We start from the raw sequence: 12643 nt of genomic DNA on the forward strand, positions 1-12643 counted from the left end.
AAACAATCCAATATAATGAAAAACGTTAAAAAATCTTTTATTGTTAATCAATATATAATTATTCGTAATTCTTGGATGGCTATTAAGATCTAATTATAGGTAACTTACAATCATGAAATCAATTTTGAGATAGAGTGTTGGATAATAATATGAAGAATGTCAATGATCAAAGTGTACGCTTAAAAAATTAAATTCAATCTCGTTGGGGAATCATCTTGAGAAGTTGCAATAAATTTCATGGATATCTCATTCAAACCGAAAATAGAAAATAAAGCAGAATGACTAAAACTGATACAGTGAAATTTATATATCTAATACTGCTTTTACTGTTATTGTTTTTATTAAATTTTAATTTTCAGATATGAGTTTTCGTTTAATTAATCAAACATGCTCTTATTTTGAATTAAATTTTGGACGGCCGCAACCCACGTTTTCATTGGTCAAAAAGATAGTTTGTGGTCTTCCATGTTTGTTTTTTATTTTAAAATCCTATAGAAGTGCAATAAGCACAGCTATGCCTTTTTTATTTCTATAGTTCAGTGAGGTACTATTTCAATCATGCTCTTTAGTTTTTTTGGTTATGTGCATATTTATGGATTAAAGACTTATTTTTTTATGTATAGTTTTAGGTTTTCAAATACTGTTCTTTGAATATAATATTGACAAATGACACAATTATGTGATAAACGTTTTAAAAATTTGAAGTTTTAGAGTGCTTGAAGTTGTCATTGGTAGCTTGGAATTCTTAATTTTTGTTTCTCAGGCATGTATGAAATATAGTAGTTTTTTTGGTGGATAAATGGTTCGGTCAATGGCTTGAAACTCAATGATGAGATACTTTCTGCTTGATCAAGTCAGAATCTTGATGATTAGTTAATATTGAATTGAACTTGATAATCTGTTATTCAGCCAACTATTTAGTAACCAAAATTGATGATTTTATTATTATTTTTATTAGATTTTAATTTTTATTATTAATTTATGTCTAGGTTCTTCAAGCAAAAATGTTGTACGTGGAACTCGAGAAAAAAGAAATTGCATTTGGACATCGTTGGAAAAGTTTGCAACAAAGTATAAAGTGGCCTGACTATACAGAAAAAGAAAAACTCTACAATAAACTATCCCACCGATGCTTTTCAATCCATCTTCTCCTTCTGAAGATATGGAAACGCCTATTTCTGTAGACTCTAATAATGATGCTAATGAGTCAAAATCTGAAAGACCAATAGACAGAAAAGTTACAAAGAAATCTAAAAAGAGAAGCAAGGTAGTTGATATTTGTAATTCACGTTTATGTGATTTGATGTGTGAATTTAACAAGTAAAATGTTGAGACTCAACAACAAAAAGCTTTAGCTGAAAAAAAAATTACAAATATTGAAAGAGGCAAATGCCAGAGCGCGTAGAAAAACAGGAATAGAGTTGAAACTAATAAAGGACAAGCATGAAAGCGTACAACAAGAGAAGGATGATAAAATAATGATGATGGATACTTCTAATACGGATTCTATGACAAGAGCTTATTATGGGGAAATTCTTAGGTATACTTAGTCCAACACGTTATTTATGGAATAAATCTATCATATTATTACACGTCATTAAAATAATAGCACTATCGTAATATTACTATTCAAAAGTGTAAACAAGTAATAAATAAAATTACGATATTGCCACTATTTTAATGATGTGTCATAATATGATAGGTTAGGCCACAGATGACGTGGTAGACTAAGGGCATCTCCAACCTAATTCTAAAAAAGAGTTGGGGCCCACCATTTAGAGTTGGACAACTCCAACTCAACTTTAAATACCCATTTTTTAGTGTTTTTGAATAGTAAACTCTACATGTAGAGTTTCACCATTTACATTTTTATAAGGACTATTTTATATTTTTTCATGTTTATCAATTATTAATTTATCCTATTAACTTTAATTTATAAAATTATGTCATTATAAATTGTTGTCGAGATTGTTAGGCTTTTTTAAAAAAATTGTGCTTATTCACTTTCAGTATGAGCACGAATTTTAGGATCTTAAATAGCGTTCAAGATATATATTATTAAAAATATTAATATTTTATTCAATTTTATTTAGTAAAATATATATTATTATATGATAAAAGTATTTATTTAAATTTTATAATTTTACTATTGATAAAAAATATATATTTTTATTTTTAGGATGAATACGTAAAAAAATTTAAATATAAGTTAAGTTGTTAAAATAATAAAATAGTATAGTTTTAAAATATTGTTTTAGAGTTGGAGATCGAGTCAGATTTAGCCAAACCTTTAAAAGCCATCAGATTTAGCCAAATCTTATATGTTATGTGTCAATTGTAGCCAATTTTGAATCGAACCGAAATTATTGCCCACATGTCATCCATGTCATCTCCAACTCAGCAAAATTTGCTTATATGGCATATTCCAAACTACTAACCCAACTTAATCAAACCAAATAATAAACCAAAAAAAAAAATCAAATCCAACTAAATCAGATTAATTATTAATTAACATATTTTAATTATCTCAATATTATTATATTAAAAAAATCAATGTCACATTACTTCGACCTCGCCATTTTTTCCGACTCTGATATATATATATTTAAAATAATTAATTATTTATAATTAATAAATTAACATCACGCAATTTTGATGCCTAAATTATATTATAATATAAAATTACCGATGCCTAAATGATTTTTTAACATAATTTCTGAAAAAAATTAAATAAAAATTTTTAAATTTTTTTTATCGGAAATTCAGACGCACCGTGGTGGTGGGTTTGTCAAAAAATGTCAGACCCATCACCTGTGGGTCTGTTCTGAACAGACCGGTGGGCCGGTGAACTATACAAACTAGATAATTTTCATTAATATATCATAATTAATAATATATTTTTTTAAAACTAGAAAAACTCATATATAGGAATAATTTTTTTTATATTGTTATAAGAACAACTTATATATAATACATTAAAAACAAAAAGGGTAAATCCCAAATGTGATGTTAAAGTGCGAAAAGCCGGCGGCGGGAGTGAATGATGGCGGTATCGAAAATTTCAGAAGGAATTTTATTTCGCGAGAAAATCTAGTTTAATTAAATTAATTGAAATTTATAATTAGTTAATTAGAGAATATTAATAATTTTAGTATATATAGATTTTATAGTAGTAAAATTAATTAATTTGATTTGTAGATTTGATTTGATTTTAGTTTGATAATTATAGATTTGGTTGGATGAAGGGGGTATTGCCATGTCAGCAATTCGCTGACTTGCCAGTGATATGGCATTGACGGATAAATTGGAAAAATTTGGTTCGATTCAAAAAATAGCTATAAAAAGTAATAAATGTGTTAAAATGGGTTAATCCCGCGACTTTTAAAGATTTGATGGTAACTGACAAAAGTGATAAACATTTGGTACTTTATGGTATTAACCTAAATAAAACTACTATTATAATTACTTTTATTTTTATTTCAATATTTAAAAGATCTATTTCACCTAATCACTTTCAATTTATATTTTCTAAAGACTAGCATGCTCTTTTGAGAACATAATTAAAGTTTTGTGTTTTTTTTTGTTAAATGTGAAAATTGGTGCCAAAATTGAAAGACATTCAAAATTTAAGATTATGTTGGCAATTATACTATTAGTGACTAAGAGCATCAACTTCTCTTTTTTATACTTAAATTTAGCATCAAAACCAGTGACATATTATATCTAACATTTTACTTGTTTAATTTAATTTTTAATGTAATATATTTCTGTTTTTATTTTCACTGGCCTAAGAACAGTTCCAATGGGCTAATTCCGATTTTTGAATTCTAAAGCCATAAATTATTTTTCTATTTTTATTTATTATTGATAGATGCCGAATCATATTCTACTTACAATAGAGCCGAGTCGCAGGAGATCTACTTCAGACGACCCCAGACTCCCACCAAAAGGGCCGAATCAAGATAAACCAGTGGCCGAATCCACAGGATCCGCTTCGACTGGAATATATCATTCAACAAGATAAAGACCGAATCCCTGAGAACTCGGACAAAGCGCGTCGACCCTGAAATTCGGATAAATCACCAAAATTTACGCGTATTCGAAGTATCTTTTTTATTTGGATACAAATTTCAACTTAGAAAGATAGTCTCCAACTTAGAAAGACGAGACTATTTAGAAATATCTTCCTAAATCGGACTCCTGTCTGAATAAGAAAAGACACTCTTATTCAGGGTCAAACCTTACTAAATAGGAATCACTTTCCTATTCAATATATACAAAGTATACATTCAACTATTATAAAAAGAGTTTGAGGTATGCCTAAATACACAATTTACAATAAATATAAATATTCTCCCTTAAGCCTAAACTGACTTAAGCACCGGAGAGCTCATCGGACAAACCGTCCGATTAGCCATCTACATTGTTTTGCAGGATTAACGCCGTCGAGATGCCATAATCCATCAATTGGCGCCGCTGGTTTATCTTGATTCGACCCTTTGGGCGGGAATGTGGTGTCGTCTGAGAGTAGATATCCTGCGACTCGGCTCCATTGTAAGTAGAATAGGATTCGGTATCCATCAATTATCATTTAATTTAATATTTATCTAAATAAAAGATCGTATCTCATTAATTTAGGCTTTTTTTATGAGTGCCTGACCTCTATAAATAGCTCCTAAACTCAATTATCAATCAAAACAACTTTGGTCTTGTGTTTTTATATCTCCAATTCCTATGATTGGTTAACTTAAAAATAGGAGCAGTTTAAATATTAATTTTGTATAATTTCTTAATTTTCAGATTAATTTTATCTTTTAGTTCGATTCAATTTAATCAAGTTCTGTTCAACTTTTCGGATCAAACCGGTTAAAATATCGAGTCGTATATGGTATCGATTTATAAATTTAAAAAATTCGAATTCGAGGCAAACATCTGAATCAGTGTCACAAGTAATTAGTATGATAAATATCTTATTAGTCTAATCTTTCTATTTAAAAACTTTAAATTGTATTTTTACAATTTTGTAATTATATTCTTTTTAATAGGACATATATTTTAAAACTTAGAAATAATTATAATACTGTATTAAAGTGAAATTTTAAAATTTAACATTAAATTATAAAATTAGCACCTCATTTTATGCATTGTATCTAAAAATTTGATGTAATATATTATTTGTTCTAGATTTATATTTTACCAAAATTATCTTAATAGAATTTTAGTTATTCAATATTTTATTTATTATTAATTTTTTTTTAAAGTATATTTTATATAATAAATTTATAATATTATAGGTCAATGTTATAAGCGCTACGCTAGATAGTAAACTGTTAAAGTCATGAGTTCAAATACTCTCACAAATGAGAAATTCTTAGGTGAATCAAGTCCACCACATAGAATTATGAACCATCTATTTAATATGTGACACGTGACGTGATTATTTACATGAGCCAATTAATAAAAGGCACATAAATTCTAAATAAAACACATTAAATACTCATTAATTAATGTGCCTTTTATTAATTGGCTCATATAAATAATCACGTCACGTGTCACGTATTAAATGGATGGTTCATAATTTTACGTGGTCGATTTGGTTTACCTAAGAATTTCTCCATACAAACGCTCCGCTTCCCAGTAAAATTGATAGAGGAAAATAGAAATTTACATTATAGAATGGCCGAATTTCCTTTTTGATCTTTATAATTTCTACCGCCTCACGCAATGCTAAATTAGCTAATTAAATTTTCTCAAAAGAATAAAGCGGAAACAAAATTAAATGCAGGCATGAATATATAGTTAGGCATTTATATACCATGCCAAAATTTGCAGCTTGTTATTAGTTGTTAGAACTTTGAAGTAGTTAAGCGGCCACAACGAAATGAAGAGACCAAACCAGCAAACACTTTTTTTTTCGCAATCATCGCCCAAAGTTTCTTGTTTCACAAACAAACTTGGGGCGGATTCTCCGAATTCAAATCAGACCACCAAACAAAACTGTGTCTTTGGTTCCACTGATAACCCAAAGTTTGAAAAGCTTTAAAGATTTCGCATTTTTGGAGCAAAATTCAAGAGTTTGAAGAAGATGGCAAGCATTGCTGGCATTTCTTCTTCTAATGCTCTGATCAGAAACAATGGAGTTTCTGTTACTCAGTTTAATGGGCTCAGACCATTGGAGAATATGCATGTGGCTACAGCAGCTATAAACCAAATTGGCTTTCTTTCTACTTCAGGTATAGTTCAAGGTGTAATCGTGTCGAGTTGAAACACGTCCAAGCTCGACTCCACTCTCGAACTCGGTCTAATTTTGTTATTTTAGGAGCTCGAGCTCGAATTTAGTAGAATATTCAAGACTCTGCTAGACTCCAATCGACTTGATTATCTATATGAATACTTAATGTTTAATATAAAATTAAAGATATGTATAATTTTTTTGATAATTAAAAAAAACTAAAGTTGATTAGTCTAGTGAGCTTATGGAGAGTATTTTGATGCTCGAACTCGATTTCGTCAGGTAACTCAAGTACTTCGAACTCGAGATCGACTCGATATTAGTCGAGTCGAATTCAAATATTTTTTCGAGTCAATCTCGAGTAGCTCGGGAGTTAGGTTGACTCAGTTATACCCTTATTATTATCTCAATACAAGCAATTGCCTTAATTATGGTTTTATTGGTTTTTTAGAATGTGTGATTATTAGGTTCAACACCATGATGAATATTTTTTGATATGATTGTAAATTTTGCTAGTTAGCCTAATTCTTTATTGAGATCATAAGCCTATGCTGTGCCATATCATTTACTTCCTCTGCAGTGGCATGACAAACTGAACTTGAATCTAATTAATTTAATTCAACATATTCAGCTACAAAATCTAGAACAATCAGAGCAATGGCTTCAACGAATGTTTCAGCTCCGAAAAGAGAAACGGATCCGAAGAAACGAGTTGTTATAACAGGAATGGGACTAGTGTCGGTTTTTGGCAGTGACATTGATACATTTTATAACAGACTTCTTGATGGAGAGAGTGGGATCAGCCTAATAGATAGGTTTGATGCTTCTACTTTTTCCGTTCGTTTCGCGGGTCAGATTCGTGATTTTTCTTCCAAGGGATATATCGATGGGAAAAATGATCGGCGGTTAGATGATTGCTGGAGGTACTGTCTTGTTGCTGGAAAGAGAGCCCTTGATGATGCAAACCTTGGCTCTCAAGTTCTTGAAAAAGTAAGCCATTTATATGATTCACATGTCGCAAAGTCTTATGATAGCACTTTCGGTCACAGTTCTATCACAAAGTTGTGAGGAAAATTCCGTCACAAATTGATAGTTCTTTTGTTGTACATAAGTTAATTAACTATGAATATTTCGTCTAGATGGATCGTACAAAAACCGGAGTGCTTATAGGAACAGGAATGGGAGGATTAACAGCATTTAGCAATGGAGTTGAAGCACTAGTCCAAAAGGGTTATAAGAAGATAACTCCATTTTTCATCCCTTATTCAATCACCAACATGGGCTCAGCATTGTTAGCTATAGACACTGGCCTAATGGGTCCTAATTACTCCATTTCAACTGCTTGTGCAACCGCAAACTATTGCTTCTACGCCGCGGCTAATCACATCAGAAGAGGTGAAGCAGACATAATGGTAGCCGGAGGAACTGAGGCTGCTGTAATTCCAACTGGCATCGGTGGGTTTATAGCTTGCAGAGCATTGTCGCAGAGGAACGAAGATCCCACTAAAGCTTCAAGACCATGGGACAAGAATCGCGATGGTTTCGTAATGGGAGAAGGCGCTGGTGTTCTGGTAAATTAATCAACATAACCTCGGTTTATTTGATCGTACGAGTTTATAAAATGTACAAGTAGTAATTAATTCTGATAATAGGTAATGGAAAGCTTGGATCACGCGATGAAGCGAGGAGCCAATATAATTGCAGAGTACTTAGGAGGTGCTGTAACCTGTGATGCTCATCATATGACTGATCCTCGGTCCGATGGTCTCGGAGTTTCATCTTGTATAACCAAGAGCTTGGAGGATGCCAAAGTTTCCCCTGAAGAGGTAAACTATGTTAATGCTCATGCAACCTCAACATTAGCAGGAGATTTAGCTGAGGTTAATGCCATCAAGAAAGTCTTTAAGGACACATCAGAGATCAAAATGAACGGAACCAAGGTAAAATTCGTTTATCCAATTCCACATACTTACGATATATTTAGCACAAGAATTGAAACACTGAAATGAAAAACACCCAAAACGAAAGAAACATTGTTTATGAAAATAGGTTAAAATACATATTTTAGAGTTTTAAAAGTGTTTTCGAAAATGAAAGACGCAGCGCTGAAACTTAAGACTGGAGAATTTTCCGTGGAACTAATATTATGATGTTTTCTTGGTGTTAGTCAATGATTGGACATGGGCTTGGAGCTGCTGGTGGACTAGAAGCTATAGCAACCATAAAAGCAATAACAACAGGATGGCTCCATCCAACAATCAATCAATATGTAATTAACATAAATATTTACATCAAACTCCGAATTTGGAGCTATTTTGATGATTCTCCATTTCAATAACAGTTTGTATTATGAATATTTGTAGGATTTGGAGGCTGATGTTACCATTGACACTGTCCCTAATGTAAAGAAGCAGCATCAAGTTAATGTTGGTAAGTGTTTATATGATCCTGTCCGAAACTGCAGTCTTTATATGTTGCATTATAGTTTTGACAAAATGAAATTTGATTGCAGCTATCTCAAATTCATTCGGGTTCGGTGGACATAATTCAGTGGTTGTTTTTGCTCCATTCACGCCTTAAAATCTCATGCCAAGCAACAAATATTTGGCTCAAGGCTGATTGAACAATAACGGATACGTTCATTATTTTTGCTACCACATTCAAATCCTAATTTTCATTTCAATATCTTGTAACCTCCTTTGATGATCACATTGGATTTAGTGTTTATTAAGCTAATAAAAGGCAGGATTCATAATATTTCAAGACCTGAGCTCACACCATTTAATATCACATAAACACAATAAATATTTGCTTTATTGAATAGTATCATCAACATTGCAGTTACCTTTAAAACTGTACAGTTAATATATAGGAGATGAGCAAATTGTCAGTTCCGTTAAAAATTTATCGATTTATTATAACAGAATTAATGGAATTATTTCATTTTTTAACTGAACTAACCAAATTATCAATTTATTCGAATTAATCAAAATCTATAAAATGCAAAGCAAACCGACCGCATGAGTAAGTTAATTTTGGTTAATATGGTTAAACATATAAAACATGTAAAAAAAATTTGGTTAATTCGATTAACAAATTTTAAATATTTTAACCGTAATCGTAAGCGAAGTAATTTAACCAAACTAACTAAATTAATCAAACGTACAATATTTAGTTTGAGTCGTCACTCTCTGTGTATGGCTGTGGTTGCAGCCGCAATTGAATCAGGTGTCGTTCTCAATCCTTGTTCGATTTGATGGAACTAGTTAACAAAAAGAACAGTAAAAGCATAAGAAAAATAAGGAAGAATAAATTGAAGATTAGAGAGAAAAATATGGGTGGAAGTGGCATAAGGAAAAAAGTGTAAGCATGGAATCAACAAGTTGGCCATCACAAAGATATTGTCAAGCGAATCATTATGTAAGGAAAAGACAACTGCTGCTCCTTAAAGAGGTTCTATTGGTTTAAATGGTATCATCCCCTAATTTTACTTATTCTCTTCTCACCGACTTTTTAATTATAACAGTTATTGAATTGAATTCAAATTCCCACTTGCTATTAGGTGTTAATTACTGTTTTAGCCGGTGGATTAGCCGAATCACCACGTTATAGAAATGGGGTACTTTTCTTGTTTCAAAGATAGAATCTAATTTAGGTTAGATACTCTATTATGTTAAGTAAGCTTTAATTTAACTGCGATTAAAAGTATATATATTTGCTCTTAATAAGTAGTATGATGATTAAAAGATTTTACTCCTATTTGGCGATGACACGAATCCAAAATTTATTAGTTTTAGGTGGAATGATCTTACCATTTGAACTGTATTTCTTTTTAAATAGAACTAAACTAGATTTATAAAAAATATATATATTTTAAGAGAAAATTATTCTAACACCTCAACACTCACCATAATTTTGCATTTTTTTTGTTTTTTTTAATAAATGAGTGATCCTTAAGTTTAAATTCCGTTAACAATTAAAGTAAAGAAAAAATAGATATAATTGTTGAATTTATCAGTTCGGTTTAATTTTTCAGTTTGGTATATTTTTTTCATAACATTATAATATTTTTATAGATAGTACAATATATATCGTAATTGAGTTAAATGTAAATGGTATACTAGTATGTGTCCAGAATTAGATTAGGCCATCATTAGCTAAACTACTCTTGAATACCCTTCAAGTCTAAGAGCATCATGTGCTTTTAAGTAAAGCCAATGATGGATATGATTCTTTTGTTTAGTTAATTATGAGAATATGCCTCTATAGGGAATATTCAACTTGGTGATCCATTCTTTCCCTAATATGTATTCCATGTAAATAAATTTTCAGTAGTGTTTATTTTTAAATTTTCACTTGCACCTTTTTCTTATTTACTTGCCTTCTACTCCAAGTTGTGTATAGGGTATAAATTTAAGATTCAGCCTGATTTATATTTAAATATGTATCAAAATCAACTCATAGTAATATTTACTCCCTAGTTTAGATACTAATAAGATTTCTTTTTCTACCTTAAATAATTATATAATAGTTCATTTTCAAAAATAATTATATAATAGTTCCTTTTCCATCTGATTGCACAATATAATTTTAATAAAATTATTCACAGATAAAAGCTCGATCAACTGATATTGTAGTGTTAAAATTAATAACAACTTAATTAATTAATAAATTAAATAAAAATTATGTATCACTTATTTTTAATGATAAAAGTTCATTTAACTATGTCCTGAATAATATATAGTACTAATACACTTGTTAACATTTCATAATATTTGTATGTAATGTAGATATTTTGTAGACATATCTACTATATATATATAAAGCAGGACGTTTTTTCCCATGGTTTGAAAAATTGACACTTGGCACACTCCTATTCATTTTGAAAAATTATTATTTTAATTGTTTTGAAAAATATCTGTCATATTTAAAATATTTACTAATTATAATAGGCATTACTAAGGTAGTAACAAATGTATTAAATTGCTAATATTAGTATCAATAATTTCAAACGAAATTTTTTTAAAGGTCAATAAATTGTATAGCTCATAAACTTTGGTCAAATAACCTAAGAATAAGTATGCCTTTGATAAAAAAAACTAAGAGTAATTATCAAAATTAATTTTACAGTTACAAAATTTAATATACTCATTAACATTCAAAATTTAATACTCATTAACATTAAGAAAAATCTTTTGATATACTCATATATCACCATTATATATATCTATACTTTTATTCTTATTCAATTGGTAAGTTTTTTATACTTTCTCTTATTCATTAAATTTTTTTCTTTACAATTTTTTAGTTGTTCTAATTACTTCTTTTTTGTTCTATTATTCAAATACTATGCTCTAACTAATAATTTTTTATGCAGATATTAAAAGGACTTGCTGAATAGAGAATAAATCAACAAGTTTTATCACCATCTTTGTCTTCAAATTTTTAAATTTTTTGTTCTCATTTATCTTTTTTTTATTCGTATGTAGAGCTTTTATAATCATTCTCATTTTTTTTTTGTTTTTTTTTGACATTTATAAACTTTTTTTTTAAAAAATTAATATGGCAAGATCTATATGTTTAGTTAATATTTGACACTCTCACAATCATCTCATACATTTTTGTTTTAAATCTTCTTTTCTAAATGTGTGTGGTAAGAATAAATTGATTTATTAATCTAATTTGGCAATATTTGTTTTTTTTTTAATTTCTCCATATTTCTTTATAAATTATATGGTAATATTGGAGAATTTAATACATCAATTGAATTTCTATTCAAATTTGTTTGGTAACATTTTTCTTTAAAATTAAAAAATAATTATTTTTAATTGGTATGACAAAATCGACGAAGTTGAAATATTACTTGATTTTCTAATTTAATTTATGGCAAGATCAACATTTTTTTTAGTTGATGGTTGACACTTACGATCATCTCATATATACTTCTTTTCAATCTTTATTTCTAAATGGGTGTGGTAAAAATAAATTGATTTATTAATATAATTTGACAATATCATTCTTTTAAATTTCTCCATATTTCTGTTTAATCTATATGGTAATATTGAAGAATTTAATTATTTTATACATCAATTGATTTTCTATTCAAATTTGGTAACATTTTTTTCTTTAAAATTGAAAAATGATTTTTTTTTAATTGGTATGGAAAAATCGGTGAAATTGAAATATTACTTAGTTTTCTAATATAATTTAGTAACATTTCTATCTTCTAAATTGTTAAATTACTTCATTGTATTTGTTATTATAAATTTGGTCAAATTTAATGCATGTACTGGTCTGTTGAGCTAATTTTTTTTATTTGTATTTGATAAAGGAAAAATGATTAAAATTCAAAATAGAGAAAATAATAAATTATAATCATACTCTTATTAATTTGTTTTTAATTTTTACAAC

The 12643-nt window shown here is 29.0% G+C and overlaps 1 protein-coding gene across 1 annotated transcript; it reads left to right on the forward strand.

The window, feature by feature from the left end:
* Positions 1 to 5847: 5847 nt before the first annotated feature.
* On the forward strand, positions 5848 to 8995 carry LOC126676332 (3-oxoacyl-[acyl-carrier-protein] synthase I, chloroplastic-like). The gene is made up of 7 exons (XM_050370511.2): positions 5848 to 6233; positions 6864 to 7222; positions 7372 to 7803; positions 7885 to 8172; positions 8400 to 8501; positions 8596 to 8662; positions 8745 to 8995. The coding sequence occupies exons 1-7, from the start codon at positions 6086 to 6088 to the stop codon at positions 8810 to 8812; spliced, it is 1464 nt and encodes a 487-aa protein (XP_050226468.1). The 5' UTR covers positions 5848 to 6085; the 3' UTR covers positions 8813 to 8995.
* Positions 8996 to 12643: the final 3648 nt, after the last annotated feature.

Source organism: Mercurialis annua, linkage group LG4, assembly GCF_937616625.2.
Source record: "Mercurialis annua linkage group LG4, ddMerAnnu1.2, whole genome shotgun sequence".
NCBI classification, from domain to species: Eukaryota; Viridiplantae; Streptophyta; class Magnoliopsida; order Malpighiales; family Euphorbiaceae; genus Mercurialis; species Mercurialis annua.